At 44.9% G+C, this 19173-nt stretch overlaps 1 protein-coding gene and 1 non-coding gene across 2 annotated transcripts; both read left to right on the plus strand.

Moving 5' to 3' along the window:
- Window positions 1-16020: 16020 nt before the first annotated feature.
- LOC121160311 (cytochrome c oxidase subunit 7C, mitochondrial) lies at window positions 16021-17805 on the plus strand. Its single transcript, XM_040986006.1, has 3 exons — window positions 16021-16251; window positions 16634-16761; window positions 17711-17805. Exons 1-2 carry the CDS (start codon window positions 16177-16179, stop codon window positions 16748-16750), a joined length of 192 nt encoding a protein of 63 aa, XP_040841940.1. The 5' UTR covers window positions 16021-16176; the 3' UTR covers window positions 16751-16761; window positions 17711-17805.
- LOC121160396 lies at window positions 17547-17609 on the plus strand. The gene has a single exon (XR_005884547.1). It is a non-coding gene; the product is annotated as a small nucleolar RNA Z39 (small nucleolar RNA).
- Window positions 17806-19173: the final 1368 nt, after the last annotated feature.

A 19173-nucleotide genomic window follows, 5' to 3' on the forward strand; every position in this document is an offset into this window, starting at 1 on the left:
TAGAGTGGCAACCTGTATTTTCTCTGACCTAAATATCAATGAACTTTAATAAATTCAATCATTTACTTTATTTTTTGTCCATAAAAATAACTAACATATGTCACTAAAATATTATGCCCGAGTGAAGAATAATTTCAAAGAAATTAATCATTCTCTTTTAAGATTTATTTTATTTTTTATTGCAAAGTCAGATATACATAGAGGAGAGACAGAGAGGAAGATCCTCCGTCTGATGATTCACTCCCCAAGTGACTGCAACAGCCAGAGCTGAGCTGATGCAAAGCCAGGAGCCAGGAGCCTCCTTCTGGTCTCCCGTGCTGATGCACAGTACCAAGGCATTGGGCTGTCCTCCACTGCTTTCCCCAAGCCACAGGCAGGGAGTTCAGTGGGAAGTGGTGCTGCCAGGACTAGCACCAGCACCCATAAGAGATCCCAGCATGTGCAAGGTAGCCACTAGGCTACCGTACCGGGCCCAAAGTAATCATTTTCTGCTTTTCATTTTACAGAGCTTTTTCTTATTTATTTGCTTTTAAATTTTTTCATTTCTCCACAATACATAAGATTTGATAGACTTTAATTTTGTTATTTTGTATTCTTCCCTAGACTTATCTATTTAACTCTAACATTATTTTAAAATCTGTATGAGTAATACAAAAAGTTTGCTATTTACCGAAATCTCCAGCATTAAAGTATTTCAAAAGATGCTAAGGAAAAAAAAATGGATTGGTATTTCCAGACAATAGAAAATCACTGAATGAATTCAAAGCTATAAGAAAAGTTTCTTTTAAAATAGAAAAAAAATTACATAAAACTGCATTAGCATAATCAAATATAGTTTTATTACACTGAATGTTGACTTTCTGCATCATGCCAGGCTTTGCTATCACTGAAATGTAATATTAAAAGCAGAGTGACAGGTGCGGCAAAACCCACCACTTGCGTGCTTTCAACTACATCAAGTCTCATCACAAGCTGCAAGAAAAAAATGGTTCATGTAAGAGGAAGAATAAAAAGAACAACTCCATTGGTTATTACCTTGTCACTTCCTATATATCCCACTAACTCAGAGGCCATTCTTTTAAACAGATAATGAACTAGAATGCATTACAGACTATAGCAAGTTGCTTACCAAGATCTCTCAACTTATTTACCTGTTGTGAAGCGGTAACATTTAAGCCCATGTCTCAGAGATAACAAAGCAAGGAACATACTGTATGTTGACAGAATTTGTTTTCTGTGGATGTGAGGAACAGGAAGTCTACATTGATGTCAATTTCTTATTAAGAGTGAGAATCTGAAGGAAAGAATGACTTTCCAATTTGGAAGGAAATAAATTACATGTGATCAGATGATGTTCTTTTTTTATCAAGATTTATTTATTTTTATTGGAAAGTCAGATATAGAGAGAGGAAGATCTTCCGCCCACTGACTCACTCCCCAAGTGGCGGCAGGTGCCCCGGCGGCCTCAGCAGCACCCTGCAGGAGCTGGTCTGCAATTACAGTCCATCACCGGCAGCTGGCCACGGGCCGAGGAAAGGTCAGGCGCAAAGTTCTAACGCACTCTCATTTTGCAGGCAGACTTGCAGAACTCTCAAAGGAGCCAAAAAAAAAAACCAAGAATGATGATAACATTTTACACAGGAAACAGAATTTTGTGGGTCACATTTTTCCAGTTATCCATAGCTTCTAATAAATCAGCCAAGGTTTAGTGGCTTTCTCTACATGAAAAAAAAAAAATGCATTCATGCTTATCCCAAGATTCTCCAAAACCCTCATCACGTGTGACAATAGGCCCGGGCCTGAGGTTAAGAATCTAATTACCTAAACCTAGTCCAGATATCGGTGAGCACAGCTCCTCAGGATAAGTATCTGCTGATCGAACAATCAATTAATTAGTCAAGTCAAGCTTCTCAGTAAATATCTAACACTCAGCATTGTCAAAGATACTCGCATTCCATCGGGAAAGAAAGAAATCCCTGGCCCACAGCAGTTCTGAAGTTCAACTTAGACACCAGTGCCAGCCTCTCGGCTAAGGTCCAGCTGTGCTAAGGTCCAGCTGTGCGTGTATGGATGATCCCCCCTACTTCTGGTTTTGACCTTTGACCCATCACCATTTTCCCATAAGAAACATCCAGTGCTTGTAGCAAACTACTGGCTTTCTCATTCTCCTTTCCAGTTCACAGGGATTTGAGAGTCCAATGGCCTATGTTCATTTTGTACTGTCTCCATCACTATTAATTCAGGCTAGCACTCAGTATAAAGCTTTGAAATACCGTGTAGGTATCATATGCTGGCCATCATGTTGTAATGTACTCCACTGACCTCAAATCCTTCACATACATCTCTCTGCAAGAAGCCTCTTCTTCCACGGCATGGAATAATGGCCTCATGTTTCTTGGAAACGCCAGTTTTTAAAGAGGAACCATAGATAAACTGTTAATATTTTAGGGCTCTTTCTTTTGAAATAGAAATGACGTACAAGAAACAGCATTAAGTCATTCTTGGGTCAAAGCTAAATCAAATCATAGTCCTTCACCTTGACCCTAAGGCTTCACGTTCCTAACAGCTCTACAGCTCTGATCCCTGACGTCAGGATCTTTTCTTATTCTGGAAACAGAGACCCTTGTAGTTTCTCTAAGTCTTAATGAAAATCTGAAAAACTTGTTCATTTTTCTTATTCTTAACAGTTGGGGGGAAAATAAAACAGAAAACATTTTCAATAATCTGCCCAGAAATCCTCCCAGCCAGTCACCTTCATGAGGTGTATATTTAGAATCCCACGTTGTCATAAGCAACACTATTACTGAGGTTGGTCCTACATAAAAGTGTATCGTTCCTTAAATCCAAGAACCCTTTCTCGGCTTCTCTCGCCGGGCCCACCAATCCCACGCAGCCTGTGAGCGCAGAGGCAAGGGCTCCCGGCGCACGCGCAAGCACGCTCCTACCCACCATGCACACGCCACTGGCGCATCTTCATGGCACTGAGCACTGTGCACGCTCAAGCATTCAACAGCAGCCCCAGCGCAGCGCCTGGTCCGCGCAGCCAGCCTCGGCACCCCACGCCCAGCCTTCACAGGTCCACACCCCTTCTTGTTGTAGCTAGCATCTTTACATGTCTACCTTTTTTCTCTTTAGAAAAGAACATTTAATAATCAGCAGGAAAAACTGGAGTCTGAATTTCTAGCAAGTAGAACAAGCTCCAGCCACAAATATTCTGTTCCCTTCCCGTGGCCAATTTTCTGTTTAATCTCTCTAAATTGTTTTATGGTTCAAAGTTGCACACAGTTGTAATTAAAATCCAATAAAAGCATCCATCATTCTTTATGATTTTTTAGTACCCTCTATGCACACACAGGCAAGAATATTCACAGGCATAGCAGACTAGAAAAAGAATCCTAAGGAAATATTAACCATTGTTCCTCCATTCGCTTACACTTTATTACTCCTGATATGTTCTGTGTACTACACGATATAAACAAAATGTTTGCATTCAATTGGTTAAAAGTATTAGCATTCATTAGAGAAAAAAATCAGAACTAGGTAATTAAATATTGGACATCTTCCAAAGCATTCTCTTTTTACCTTCTGGCCACAAAACAATAAACTCAAAAACAACACTCCAATTACCTTTTGCTTCTCACTGTGCTGCCTGAATTTAGAAACAAAAGAGGATTGAAATTTCTTATTAAACTTTTGGAGACTTTTTTCAGTTTCTTTATATTTTAATTACTTAATCCATTCTTTTTAACAGTTACTTCAGAATTAATAATAAACAAATTGTAAAAAAAAAAAAAAAACAGTACAACATGGGCCCAGAACAGTAGCCTAGCAGCTGAATTCCTGCCTTGCATACTCTGGGATCCCATATGGGCACCAGTTCACGTTCTCCACTCCCCTCCCATTCTCTGCTTGTGGCCTGGGAAAGCAGTAGAGTTTGGTCCAAATCCTTGAGACCCACACGGGAAACCTGGGCAGAGGGCCCGCTCCTGGCTTCGGATCGGTTTGACTCCAGCCATTGCGGCCACTTGGGAAGTGAATCAGTGGATGCAAGATCTTCCTCTCCGTCTCCTCCTCTCTGCATATCTGACTTTCCAATAAAATAAAATAAATCTTAAAGAAAAAAAACTTACCAAGTAGTAGTAACCAAATTTAAGCTACATCATATTTTGGTTCTTAGCAACAGAAAATCAGTAAACTTACAAACTCTAGCTTTTTGCCTTTCAGCCAAGAAAGAGGCATTCAGAGAAAATCTATGTGTTTCAAAGAAATTTCTGAGAAAGCTGAAAATCTATCTTCTATTATAAAATCAGTTACTAGTAAACACTTTAAACTATATTCTATTAAATAAAAATTAGTTTTGATTTGCTACCTCAGCGACAACAGATTTAATCTGTGTTGACTTTTTTATTGTTGAATTTTTGTTAAAATTCGTGAAGCGTTCATTTCCAGAGGCGCCAAGGCGGCGAGTGGGCGCCGACGCGCGTGTCTGCCTCGGTGCCCGTGTGTCTCCCGGGAAACACTTGACAGAAATCCTAGCTCACTTGGTGACTTTTTATTCTTTAGAGACCGCTGCACTACTTGCTTCAAGGGCCGCACATACGGTAACAGCGGACCATGACTGTCGCGACGCACCTCGAGTTCCTCTTCAAAATCCTGTTTATACCATAGTATGCTTGAAATATATAACGACTTAATGTTTCCAGAAACAATAAAAAATGCGTGAAAATTTTAAGTACACCATGCTCGCTCGTATTTTCAAATTCAACATACCTTTTTCAGCCAACCTGAGGAATGTTCGGGAGACGCTCCGCCTGTCTGAGCGGCTTCCACTGCAGGCCGTCGGTGCTGGCGGTCGGGGCCGTCTGACAGGGGCCCTCGCCTCCTCCACGCGCGACCTCGCCTCCTCCACGCGTGACCTCGCCTCCTCCACGCGTGACCTCGCCTCCTCCACGCGCCGTGGCCCTCGCCTTCCCCACACGCGTGACCCTCGCCTTCTCCACACGCCGTGGCCCTCGCCTTCCCCACACGCGTGACCGCCGAGCAGCATGGCCGCCGGCTGCACAGCCCGGGGCCCCTTGGCGCCAAAGTGGAAGGCCCGTGTTGTGCGCATGCGCCGTGCATGCCTGGGCACAGCCCGGAGCCGGCGCGGGACGAGGGTCGGACCCTCCGGCGCTGAGGCGCGGTCAGGTATGTTGGAAAATGGGAGGACTTGTCGGCAAGTCAAAAATGGGAGGACTTGACAGCCACTAGGGCAGGCAGGGTGGTCGGCATGGAGTCCCTTCTGCTCTTCCCAACCTGACAGAAATGGTTATTCCAGCAGTATTATTGAAGACACTCGTTGCACACAACTACACACACACACACAAAAAAAAAAAACCTATTGTGTGAGGCGTGACTGGAACATCGGCCGCGAAGATTGATGAGACCCCCCACCACCACCATTTTAGACCCAGGACTGCTTTAAACAGTTTGTTTTTCCCCTCAGGGTTCAGCTCCCTGAAGTCTCACTAAGGTTTACCTTAGGATTTCAGTTCCGTTATGTATTGTTTTTGATTTCCGTTTCCGGTTCACGCTCTAGTCTTTTCAGTTTGCTTCGCTGACAGCCCTATCCACCGATCCCTGGGGGCCCAGCCTCCCCGGATGCCCGCGATGCCCTCGCCTGCCGGCACCTGCTCCCCGCTCTGCCCTCCCTGCCTTCCTCCCGCGCTCCGGGCCCTCGGTCGGCCCGCGCTGTCCCGCTCAGCCCCCTCGCACCCGCTCACGGGACTGGGGCAGCAAGCCTCCCTTCTGTCTGCCTTCTCTCCCTTCCCGCAGCCATCTTTCTCTGCCGTGCTCCCACTGCCCCAAGGCCCAATTTCCGGCTCAAAGGCCTCCCATGTAACTTGCTGATTCTTGGGTTTGAGGCATTATTTCTTAATACCTATAACTGCGTACGACTAAAATACAATGGCGTACCCATGCTAAGGAAATACGTTCGTTTTCTAAAATTTTCCATTTGCATGGGTTACAATCCACCTGAGTGTATGTTCACAACAGTTTCTCCTGATTAAGCAGACATAGATGCAAAGAATCCTCGCGCTCTTGGTGGTGTCTGAAATTATCTGTATAAGCTTTAGTTCTTTTGTTTAGGCCTTACTATTAAATTGGAAAGCCTTTATAGAACATTAGCATTAATATATGTCAGCTGCGTATAAACATAAAAAGCATTGATTTTTAGCCCTCACAAGTTTCCCTCCCATCCCTTCCCTCATGGCCTCCAAGAAAGCGAGAATGTTTCTTGGGATCTTGTAGAAGGGCGTGAGAGCAGAAGAGTCATGGAGGGAAGGAACTGGAGTTCAGAAGCTGAACGTTGTTAGCAGGAGTTGGGCGTCCTGTAGATGCTGCTTCGATGCAGGTTGTCTTTTAACCAGCTTACCTTCAAGTCATCACTTAGAAAATCAAGTGAAATGGCCTTGACTTTCCTGGAACCAAAAGAGGGGAATGCTTTTTCATTTTTCAGGCTGGATAAAGCGGAAATACTCAGCAAGGATGAACGCCCTGAAAACCGTCCCCCTCCGGGTAAGTTCGTGTGCAGAGAAGCTGTCGCTGAACGCTTGGTGTTTTGGGAGCATTGCACGCAGGGCTGCGCGCTGGCTTAGCTGTTCCAGCTAGGACAAGCAGGAGTGCCTGGCTGCTGACTCCAGACCCCACCCATCACAGACTTTAGCCCCAGTCTACCCTCACGGGGGTTGAGGAGTAAGCTGGAAGATAGGAGTGGAAAAGAAGTCAGATGAGCTAGTAGGTAGTCCCCTGTTGGAATGAGAAAAGCAGGAGTCTCTTTAGAAGTATAAAAAATAAAGCCTAGAGTAATGGCTGAATTGACTAATCCTCTGTCTCCAAGAGCTGGGACCACTTGTGGATGCCGGGATCCCATATGGGAACCGACTTGTGTCCCGTTTGCTCCGCTTTCCGTCCAGCTCTCTGCTTATGACCTGGGCAAGTAGAGGAGGATGACCTTAGCCTTGGGACGCTGCACCCATGTGAGAGACCAAAGGAAACCTTGGCTTCAGATCAGCTCAGCTCCAGCCATCGTGGTCATTCGCAGAGTGAACCGAAACATGGAAAATCTTTCTCTCTGTCTCTCCTCCCTGTAAATCTGCCTTTCTAATGAAAATAAATCTTTTTAAAAATATATACAGAATGTTTGCTTCCACTCAGAATACTTTTAGCAACAAAAGCTGCCTTCTTACACTTCTGAGCTTTTAACTTGCCTAAGAAGGAAAGGAAGTTACCAGTCACATCCTTTGGATAGCTTTTAGTCCTATCAAAAGCAAGCTAGGCAGAAAGACAAGTTTAGGCTCTAGCTCAAAGGATTTTACACAGAAAGGTAGAATTCTAGCCAGGGATGGGTTTTTGCCAAGGGAGCACACAGGCCAAGTTTGTGATGCCATCGTGGTCTGCATCAGAAAGCTGATTGTTAAAACCCCTCAGTGGGTCCTGGTGCAGTAGCCCAGTGGCTAAACTCCTTGCCTTGCATGCGCTGGGATCCCAATGGGCCAAGGTTCATATCCCAGATGCTCCACTTCCCATCCAGCACCCTGCTTGTGAGCAGGGACTCTGCACCTCAGCTGTAGTCTTGCGGCCACTTGGGAGAGTGAATCAGCAGAAGGAAGATCTTTCTGTTGCCTTCTTTCTGTAAATCTGGATTTCCAATAAAAGAAGTATACATATATATATATATTTTTTTTTTTTAATAACCTCAGTGGTGACAGCATTGAGAGGTCAGATGAAGGGCGAGGTGACTGGCACTATGCCTGAGGGCAGCACACATGGAAAGAGAAAGGAATCAGAATGTTTCTTAAGGTAGTTACTTTAAATGGCAAATCACCTGGTCAGACTTTTTTGATCATCATGGTTTCAGATCTTAGAATCTGTCATATCAGGTTCCCCTAATACAAGGAGGGATTAATTAGCTACAAAAATTTGCATTTTTAAAAAAGATGTATTTTGCTTGAAAGAATAACAGAGAGGGCCTAGTGGCCTAGTGGCACTGCTTCATGTTCTAGCTGCTCCACTTGCCATCCAGCTCCTTGCTTGTGGCCTGGGAAAGCAATAGAGAATGACCCAAAGCTCTGGGACCCTGCACCCGTATGGGAGACCCCGAGGAGATTCCTGGCTTCTGACTTCAGATCAGCTCAACTCCGGGCGTTTTGGCCATGTGGGGAGTGACGTAGCAGATGGGAGATCTTTCTCTCTGTCTCGCTATCTGTAAATGTGAATTTCCAATGAAAATAAATAAATCTTTTTTAAAAAATAACTGACAGATGGGGCTTTTAATTGATTGGGATGATACTTTGCCGGCTTTACCTTCAGACCAGAGATGGTCTCACCAAGAAATCACTGAACTCACTAGGATAATAAGACGCTGGACTTTATGCTTGGTAAATACTTCCAATGAAAGAACCTCAACTGAATTTGAACTGTGGTGATGCAGCAAGGTGGAGAAATCCACCATGGGGAGAGGGTTCGGGGAGGGGTAGGGGGAATCCCAGTGCCTTTAACACTGTGTCACATAATGCAATGCAATTAATAAAAAAAATAACTGACAGAGAGAGATCTTCACTTCCCCAATGGCCTCAGTAGCTGAAGCTGCACTGATTGAAAGCCAGCAACGGGAGCTTTCTCCAGGTCTCCCATAGGGCTATGGAGACCCAAGCACTTGAGCCACCCTCCCCTGCTTTCCCAGGCCATAAACAGAGAGCTGGATCAGAAATAGAGTGGCCAGGGCACAAACTGGCTCTCCTATGGAATGCCAGCATCACAGGCCGAAGGGCAATATGCCCGCCAAAATTGCATTATCTTTTTTTTTTTAAGACTTACTTTTTTTTAATTGGAAAGTCAGATATACAGAGAAGAGGAGAGACAGAGAGGAAGACCTTTTGTCTCTTGCATTATCTTTTAATTGCTTTCTTCTGTGAACTTTTGGAAACACCGCTGTATTTAGGTTTTTTGTTGTTCAGCTTTAACACTGATTCTAGAATTGTTTTTTTTCACAGAAATTACCATTCTTTAAAGTTTTTAAGTGGTTTTCAATTTAAATATTAAGATTTTCTACAAAATTGTTACACAGAAAACAAAATGAAAGTGATAAAGCAAAATCACACAGGTTTTCAGAAATGAGCTTTTTTCATCTTGCCTCGGGCAGGAATCACTCCCTCTCGCACAGCTTGCAGTTAAGTAAGTTTGTTTTCTAGAAAGCCCTTGGACTGTACATTGAAGTTAAACTCATTTCTTTTCTTAATATGTGCCCCAATCTCTAATTTTCAAAAGCAAATTTTTTCATTTCTTCCAGAGAATTACAGGAAAATTTTTGGATTTTTAATTCCCCTGGGGTCATGTTGGCCTACTTCCCCAGTATAAACCCAGGACTGCTCTCAGAGGTGGTGGTGATTCAAGCCAGTGCTTTGACTTCTGCTAGTGAACTCCTGTGTCCTGGGAAAAAAATCTTCTCTAATTCAGCCTCTGCTTATTAACCAGAAATTGCCTTTGGTCTCTACTTTCCCACCATCTCACTACTCAGGATGGGATTGTTTTAGCCACAGGCCAAGAAAAAGAGGAAAATAAAATCAGCCTATGAGTTTGAAAGTACCAGGCCCCACACTCATTTGAGCAATAGGGATTTTGCACCTTTCATCTCTGGATATCAAGTTCCAGCAGTGAGGGTTAAGCTGATGCCTGTGCTATAGGAATATAAAATTAAGATTTATTCAAGAATCACCTCGGTAAACATGACCACATCCGCAATAATCATTATTAAGCAATGATACAGAATAGAATATGGACTCTAACGATGCCTGATACAGACTTGTGGAACGATGACCTAAGCTTCCTTACGGTCTGCCACGTGCAGCTTTTCCTGCATGATCTAGATTCCCTTCCCCACATTGCATGAACATCATCCCGGCTGCTCATCTAGAAAGAGCTGTTCGCATACAGGGACATGCTTGTGCAGCTCAGGCTTCCGTTCTTTGTTCTTTATTTTTATTTTTATGGTAGAATTTATATATTTTTGTTGGAAATGTAGACTCACAGAGAGAAGGAGAGACAGAGAAGAGGAAGATCTTCCACCCACTGATTCACTCCCCAAGCAGCTGCAATCGCCAGAGCTGCTCCGATATGAAGCCAGGAGCTTCTTCCGGGTCTTCCGTGTGGGTGCAGGGTCCCAAGGCTTTGGGCCATCTTCAACTGCTCTCCCAGGCAGGGAGCTGGATGGGAAGTGGAGCAGCTGGGACACAAACTGGTGCCCATATGGGATCCCAGAGCATGCAAGGTGGAGATTTTAGCCACCAGGCTACTGCACCAGGCCCTTCTGTTCTTTTTTTTAAAGCCATGGAAATTCTAATTGAACTCACCAAGGTGTGCAGGGGTTCCTGCAGAACACCACGCTGCAGCTGCGCTCTGAATCCTGCTGCCCTGGCTGTGTTGTGAGGCCCTATCTGAGCACCACTCCTGTGCTGCACAGGATAGACTCCATCTCAGCAGGCCGACATTCTCTCCTGAGGCTGCCTGCACTCAGGCCTCGACGTGCACTCTCCTTTTACCTTTAACGTGCACTCTCCTTTTACCTTTAAAGAAACTGCTGCTGCTTTGTTCACTCCTAAAAGAACAAACCTATTTAATTCACTGTAGCAGATATGTTTATTATTACCTTTATTACTCAAAAAAAAAAAAAAAAAGAAGAAGAAGAAAAGGTGTGAGCTACAAGCGCAGAATGCCAACTCTCTTCCAGGAAAGGGTGGTGAGAAAACTAGGAAAGAGATAGGAACAGAGCTTAAAAAAAATAACACCTTCCTTGGTGACTCTTGGGAGAGCGGTTTCTTCCCAAATTCTGGTGGAGGAAAAACCCTAACATCACAAACTGAAACACGTATCTGTGAGTGGTGACTAGGCAGGCCAGGCGAGAGTGCCTGGGAACCGAGTGGCTTGAGAAGTTGTCTTTGGGGAGTGTGGCCTTAGCACTCAGCCAAGCTGAGCATAGCCAGTGTGGTTTGAGGAAGGTAAGCCCTTCTGAGCACAAAGTGATCCCAGAGCAGGGCCAGGGAACAAGGCGCAGTGGTGGCCACATCAGGAGTCTCACTCCTGACATTGTCAACATTCAATGACAAATAATTGTCAATTTATGAAAATCTAATTGAGGCAAGTTTCATTACCTCCAAAATGAACAGGTCCTGGATGGCTCACACGCGTAAGGTAGGAATACGTCACGCAGCAGCTTTAATATCAATGTGTCTGACAAAGGGTGGGCCCGGGAGAAGCGCCAACTATCCAGCCCTTCAGGTAGCGGGTGGCCCAGGAGAGCAGTAAAGGAATGGGCACTGTGCCAGTGGGCTGCACACTGGCCTTGTCTTGTGGTTTCAGGTGAGACAAGGAAATTCTAGCTTGGGTGAGTAAGTGTTGTTGTGCCGTGGGATAAGCTGCCTCTTGGAACACCTACATGGAAGACCTGGAAGAAGTTCCTGGCTCCTGGCTTCGGATCAGCTCAGCTCTGGCCGTTGAGGCCACTTGGGGAGTGGATCAATGGTTGGAAGATCTTCCTCCTCTCTGTATATCTGACTTTCCGATAAAAACAAATAAATCTTAAGAAAAACAAAAAAGATTGGAAAGGAAGAAACACATAGCCGCCTAGTAACCCATTACAACAGATAATAATATTATCATAAGTATATTATAAATTAAATCCTGGTTATCTTAAAGGAATTAAATTGGAGTCCTTTTGAGATTCTTAGGAAGGCTTCATGGAGGAAGCGACAGGAGTGCAGAGGTTTAAAGACTACCATAAAAGAAGGAGGGAAGGGGGGCATTTTACAAAGAGGAACAGGATGAAGAGCTAGATACACAGCTTGACCATGAAGCAAGCATTTGTTGCAGGAACTTTTCTTCCAGGAAATGGTCACTGAATCATTCAGAAGAGCAGCAAAATATTTTGGATCCCAACAGCCTCTGTAAAATCACATTTTCTCCTTTTTCTGAAATCAGTGTTTTATTTTTCCTTCTAGAACTGTAAAATGTCTTGATCCTAACACAGATTCTTACTGTTAGTAGCGGCAAGAAGCTGCACAAACTCAAGACCAAAAGCAACTTGCTACCTTGCATTTTGTGATGGAGAAGGGAAACATTACTTCGTTGCCAAATAATTTATTTTTAAATAAACTCGAATCTAATCCTTAAAAACATAATATAGGCAATATTAAGAGAAATGACAAATACTGTACTTTAATTTTTGGTTATATGTTTTTGTGTAATGAAATTTCAGTCTCCAAAGACTCATGTAAGTCTAGAAAATACCCTGTTCGCCCTGTGATATACACCTACCCACCTCTTAAAGTAATTGGATTCTATTTTAGAAATGTAACTTCACAGTAATCTTATGTCCCCAAAGATGCTTTCTATTTGTACCAATCAATTCACAAAATCTCTCTTTTCTCTTAAAATGCATTTCATGGTAAAAGTGCACCATGCTAAATCTGAAGTTTCTCTGCAATGCTACATATATTTTTCTTTCCAGCGACTTTTTTTTTTTTTTAGATTTATTTATTCCTATTGGAAAGTCAGATATACCGAGGAGGAATAGAGAGGAAGATCTTCTGTCTGATGATTCACTCCCCAAGTGGCCGCAACAGCTGAGCTGAGCCAATCCGAAGCCAGGAGACAGGAGCTTCTTCTGGGTCTCCCATGTGGGTGCAGGGTCCCAAAGCTTTGGGCCATCCTCGACTGCTTTCCCAGGCTATAGGCAGGGAGCTGGATGAAAAGTGGAGCTGCTGGGATTAGAACCGGAACTCATATGGGTTCCCAGGCGTTCAAGGCAAGGACTTTAACCACAAGGCTATTGCACCAGGCCCTTTCCAGCTACTTTGACATGAAGACAGATTATTAGGCTCCTTGTGTAAGAATTAAGGCTTGGTGCCTGTTCTAGGGTTTTATTCCTGTGTAACAACCAACCCCAACATACTGGCTTAGGGCAACAGTTTATTATTTTCTTTGTTTAAGATTCTATTTATTTTTATTGGAAAGTCAGTATACAGAGAGGAGGAGAGACAGAGAGGAAGATCCTCTGATGATTCACTCCCCAAGTGAGTGCAATGGCCAGGCTGTGCCGATCCGAAGCCAGGAGCTTCTTCTGGGTCTCCCACACAGGTGCAGGGTCCCAAGGCTTTGGGCCGTCCTCCACTGCTTTCCCAGGCCACAAGCAGGGAGCCGGATGGGAAGCAGGAATGCGGGGATTTAGAACCAGTGCCCATATGGGATCCAGGTGCGTGCAAGGAGAGGACTTTAGCCAGTAGGCTATTGCACCAGGCCCCAGTTTATTATTTTCTCTTACACTTCTGGATGCCCTGTGGACCCCTGATCAGGGTGGGAGCATCCACCTATGGCAGAAGGCACCTGAGATAAATGTTCCGTTTTGTTTTGTTTTTCTTCCTCCTGGTTCATGGTGGGTTGGGGCGAAGGCAATGCCCATTTCCTCTCCCTTGCCCCTTCCTGCCCCTTTCTTCTCCAACCCTACAAACGCCATCATATTTCTCCCTTCTTCCTTTTCTACCTTTATCCATTGCGGCGCCTCTCCCCAAAATGCAGCTTCTCCCTCTGATGAGTGGGGCCTTCTTCTTCGGCCCTAGAAGGCTCAATTTCCGGTACAACAGCAGACTCTCTCCAAATCCCTACCTCGATGGGAACAGCAGGCGGTTTAACAAGCTACCCTGTGAGGTCTCAAAAACCAGCTGCTGCACTCTATCAGTCAAGTTGATGTTCAAAGCCGAACGTAGGCACAGTGGCCTGCACCTGTCGTGCCAAAGTTATGGGGAAGGCGGGGGCATCTTTAGCTTACCACAATAGCAATTCAAATTAAATTGCTAAATTTCTTTGACTTCTTCTTTGCTCCATATTGAATGTAGGGAAACTGAGAGTAACACAAAACCTATAGATGCAGATTTTATATATATATATATATATATATATATATACACACACATATATAATGTATAATAGATTATTATCTAATATATATTGCTAATTGTTAACTTATTAGTTTCTAATCAGTTATTCTAAATAATGTAGAAGCTAACATAATAAATTTTCTTATGCTCAGAATGGTTTATTGCTTAAAAAAAAAAAAGAAAGAAAAAGTTTTGAAGCATTTATCTAAAACCTGCCCTGTGAGTGTTAACTGACCCTTACTGCAAGAGCCAATAATGACATCATGAATTCTGGCCAGCGGTCATTTCCAACTTTTCCCCATTCTTGCTCCAGACTCACAAGATCAAAGTGGCAAAATGGCCAAGTGTGGAGCACCCCGCTCTGCAACACCATCACCCAGCGGGACGGTTCTACGTCCTTCACTCCCAAGCCTTGGGTGCCATGTTTGCAACAGCTGAAGAACCCCTGCATCCCTCAAGACAGAGATGCAAATCAAATCAAGATGAATATCTGATATGACACAGCCAAACTCCTACCTACAGATCAGGAGTGAGAACTTACGTTTTCCGCATGGCAGCTTGCACAGTAGATTTTCCTAAATGAAGCAGTTGTGTCACTTCTGGGACCTGTGGCTGCATAACAATTTACCCAAACCTTAATGCCTTACAAGAATAATCATTTTGTTCTGCCTCAGCTTTCTGTCGATCGGCGTCTGGGGCAGAGCTCCCTGGGCAGCTGTGCCTGGCTGTGTGTTGAATGGGTCAGTCACTGATATGAATGGGCGGCTGTGCTGGGCTGCAGGGCAGAGAGCTTTACACACAGGCCTGCAACCAAGCCAGCCTCTTCAGGGCCTTCTGGGAGACTTTCCCAGGAGGCCTCAGCAGCAGAGAAAAAACCAAAATTTCTTTCCTGCCATCAGGAGCCCCAGGGCTAACTAGGGAGGGGGGATGGGTTACTAGACACAATGACTCAATGACTCTCGTAGCCACCAGGATCCCATCTGAGTCTGGGTTTGTGTTCTTGTGTTCTGGCTGCTCTACTTCTCACCCAGCTCCCTGCTCAGCTCTGGCTGTTGTGGCCATTCCAGGAGTGAATCAGCAGATGGAAGGTCTTTCTTTCTGTCTCTCTGTAAATCTGCCTTCACAATACAAAGAAAACATTTTTTTTCTTTTTAACAAAAGTGGGCCTCATCAGAAGCTAATCTGAAAATTAATCTTTAAAAGGTTTTCTGGGAGAGTGTTTTCTCTCTTCCAAAAACTAGGAAAAAAGATAAAAAGCAGAGCTTTATAAACAGTTCTCAAAGCAACATGTAAGTTTCATTTATAAAAACTACAGGTTTTATTTGTTCTTTCAAAGCAATGAGTATTTACGATGAGAAGCCGAGACAAAAACCAGGAGCAAAAGTCAGCGAGGTTTCAGGAGGAAGCCAGGAGCCAGGGACTCAACTGGGATTTCTCACGCGAGGGCTGGACGCCAGGACGGGAGCCGTCATCTTCCACCTTCCCAAGGGCGCAGGTCAGCAGGGAGCGGGGACCAGAAGTGGAGCCAGAACCACCAGGCATAGAGATGCAGTCCCCGTGGCATCCTACACAGGTACCCCTCTCGTAAGTCCCATTTGTCCACTCCTGCTGCATGCGTGAACCAACATGTTATACCACAGATAACACACTGCAGGTCAGTGGAGCTCCCCAGAAACCAACCAGACACCGTTCTCCCAGCCTTCCACTCTCTGGTTTCCCCTCAGCCTCCTAGAAGCAAATAATGGAACATATCTATAATTAAATAACTTTGATGTTCGTTGTAGTAAAAGTGGCCACAGGGCAGAAGAAATTTGGGGATTTATTTTCTAGTTCCATACACTGGAGCACACTTCGCTCAAGGCAGTGTTTCAGAAAAGGAGCTGCAAGAATTCTAAATCTGACTATAAATTGGGGTCCGAAGCAAGCAGCACCACCAAGAAACTACTAAGGTTCTGTACCTCCCGGTGACTTCATTTCCCACAATCCCCGGGAACGAGAACGAGCCTCTAAATGCTGAACTACATCTCCCACAATTCCCGGACCCACGGTCGCGCTGCCGGGCGTGTTTGCGACATTCGTTACCCAGGGCTCCTTTCGGCCTTCGCCCGCGCGGAGGGAAGGTCGAGTACGGGAGCGAGGCTTGGGTCAGCGCCGCCATTTCTCTCGCCTTCGGTCGCTTGTGTTTCACAGAGCGTGCGACTGCGCCATGCTGGGACAGGCCGTGCGGAGGTTCACGACCTCCGTGGTCCGTAGGAGCCACTACGAAGAGGGCCCGGGAAAGGTGCGTGGGCAGGGTGGGCTGGTGGCGACCACCTGCTTCGGAGGGGACGGGTGATGGCTAGTTGGGCACAGACGAGAGCCCCGCTTTCCTCAGCCCTGCCCCGGGGGCCGCCCTCCCTGGCAGAGGGCGATCGGTGCGGGCTGTGCGGAGCTGGAGGTCAGCGGGCCCCGAGGGAAGGTCAAGGGCCGTGGGGGAGCGGGAGGGCCCGCGCGTGTCAGCGGCCCCTCCTCGGGGGCAGGGCGGGCGCCCGCGCGTGGGGCTGCGGTCCCCTCTGGGCGCGGTCGGCCAGGCCCCGGTGCTCTGGAAGGGAACCTGCCGAGAGGCGCTTGCTCCTCGCAGCGCGGTGTTCACCTCGTACGTCCCCCTCCCCCTCCCCCAACAGAATCTGCCGTTTTCTGTGGAAAACAAGTGGAGGCTGCTGGCCATGATGACTTTGTTTTTTGGGTCTGGATTTGCCGCACCCTTCTTCATCGTCCGACACCAGCTGCTCAAGAAATGAGGCTCTGTGAGGTAATCCGTGGTTCACTAATCTTCCAACGCTTTTTGATCTCCCTAAAGCACCAAAATGCTCCAGGGTGCTGTACGCCCACCCCATGCGAGCACACGGCCGGTTTGGTCGTGCCTGTGCTGAAGCCTGAAAGACAGGAACCGAAGTGTTTATCGGTTGTCCGTCAGACGCCCTTCGTGTTGATAACCTTGGGGTCCTTTTAAGCCTAGAGTTGCAGACTGGTTTCATGGGTTGATGTTGAGGAATAGCAGGTTAAATTTCTGGCGCCTTTGCTTCCAATCAGCTCCCTACTGATTCACCTGGGAAAGCCATGGAACGTGTCCTACAGGTGAGACAGTTCTGGGCTCCTGGCTTTATGCTGGCCAGCCCGCAGCTGTTATGGTCACCTGGAGAGTGAACCAGGAGATGAAATAACTTTTTCTAACTCTGCCCTTCAAATAGAAACTCCCATGAGGTTTACAAGAAAAAATTTCTTTAAGAAAGTTTCTTAGGTGTAGCTTTCGTTACTCTCAGTGCCCTGCCTGATGGACTAAGCCATTTTAGGAAAAGCCAGTTCCTGGAGAGGCCTTCCTGCTGAAGGCGTGGCCGGCGGGAAGGCTGAGGGCGGTGAGGCTGGGGTGCAGGAAGCCTGCAGGTGGGAGGAGCAGACTGACAGCTGGGAGTGAGAGGCTTAGTTAGCTTCCTGTGGGCATCTCAGTGTGATAGTCAGGGCAACTCCAACATATACTGTACAAAACGTGTGTTTATATTTAAGAGAGGATTGATTTGTCCGTTGACAAAGGTTTTGGTGCATGTGATGAAGCAAATCAGTATGAATGAAATCATGATACTGTAAACGCTTTCTGATGCACTGGTTAAACTGACAGACATTGGTTGAAGTATATGGCTATCGTAAAACAAATAGGATGTTTTAATGATGGGTAATTTTTTTTTTTTTTTTTTTTTTTGCAGATGATGACGTTTCAAGACGTGCAGCCTGTGAAAGATGGAGAAAGCTCTTGAACTCAGAGCGTACTAGATGTTTGTAAATAAACTGCTGACATGAATGCTGACTGCCTCTTCTCTTCACAGGGAGTGCGATAGTGCAGCACATACATACCTTGGGATTGGAGCCTGACCCACTATTTATTAAGACATAAATGACTACCCTGCTATGTGACTTTAAATATTGAGACATTATTTATTTAATTTTAGCTTTTCTGAGTTAAGACATTGTTGGATATATAAAACTGCAAAGTTAACTATTGTCCTACAATTTTGTTTTGAATTAAAGAGCCTCATTTTCCCCCCCAGACCTCTAATCTAAAGCTGAACTTTTTCGCTTGATAGTGTTGGTCTTGTGTGGACTGAGTGAAAGAACGTTTAAATTGGGAGCATACACTGCAGGAAATATGAATTTTGGAATTTTACCAGTTGGAAACTGACAAGACATGACAGTGACATTGTGTTTTTTAAAAAAATTTTAAGGGCTTAGTTCTTGGCGCCTAGTTTTAGTTGAAAAAGAATTAGCAATTGTATATTCTAATAGTTGATTTCTACTGGATTGTGAGCAAACACTGTCGATTGGAGATCTGTAGTACGGCCTCCACACTTAAGTGAGAGGATGCTGTGTTTTTTTGTGTGGTTCTGCATCACTTCATAGAACAAAGTGGGTGCCCCGGCCAGGCCTCGCCATAGCACAAGGCTTCCTCTTATCCCTAGTGTAAAACTGATTTAGTACAACTTTAGATTTTTGGTTTTATGTTTATGTGCTAGGGCCTATCTGTAGACTACACCATTTGATTTCCCTTATATGAAAGGGAAGACTACTGTTGTTTAAAGTTTTATATCCCAGTAGTAGCTCTTCAGACCAAAATTTGGAGAAGCGCTGGCTTTTTACTAAATAGTTTTACTAAATTACTAAACTCTATTTTACTAAACTCTACTTAGAGTTTAGTAATTTAAGAACTTCATATCTTCCCTGGGTGGTTTTGCTTAATTATTTCTTTTATTGTCATAAGATGGCTATTAAAATTCCAAACATAACACAGACTTGATAATACTTGGCAAGAAAAGTTGCCGTCATGTTACTTGTAAGGGCAAGGAAAAGAAGATAGCCAGTTGGTACCAATATTAGTACAGTGAAGACTTCGATTTATGATTGATTCTGAGAGTTTAACTCATTTGAATATAGTGCAAACACTGTGGTCCTCCCCTAACCTCTAGTAATCATTAAGGCTTTTCATACATATCACCATTCTACGCATTGTAATCCCATCTTCTCCCTTTAGTTCTGATTAATGAAAAAGCAAGTGTATACTTCTGCATGGACCTTTGGAAGTCGTACCGTTCACCAATTCCACTTCCTGCTGCAGACTTGGAGCCTCCACCAGGTTGAGACCACCTAAGTACAGCTTGTCCAAGGTGCGATAGGA

The sequence above is a fragment of the Ochotona curzoniae genome, unplaced genomic scaffold (assembly GCF_017591425.1).
Source record: "Ochotona curzoniae isolate NIBS_2020 unplaced genomic scaffold, NIBS_Ocur_1.0 contig_4501, whole genome shotgun sequence".
NCBI lineage: Eukaryota > Metazoa > Chordata > Mammalia > Lagomorpha > Ochotonidae > Ochotona > Ochotona curzoniae.

Coding starts and splice junctions, on each gene's coding strand:
- LOC121160311 (XM_040986006.1), top strand. CDS start 16,177: ATGCTGGGACAGGCCGTGCGGAGGTTCACGACCTCCGTGGTCCGTAGG. Junction 16,252..16,633: donor ACGAAGAGGGCCCGGGAAAG/GTGCGTGGGCAG, acceptor CTCCCCCAACAG/AATCTGCCGTTTTCTGTGGA.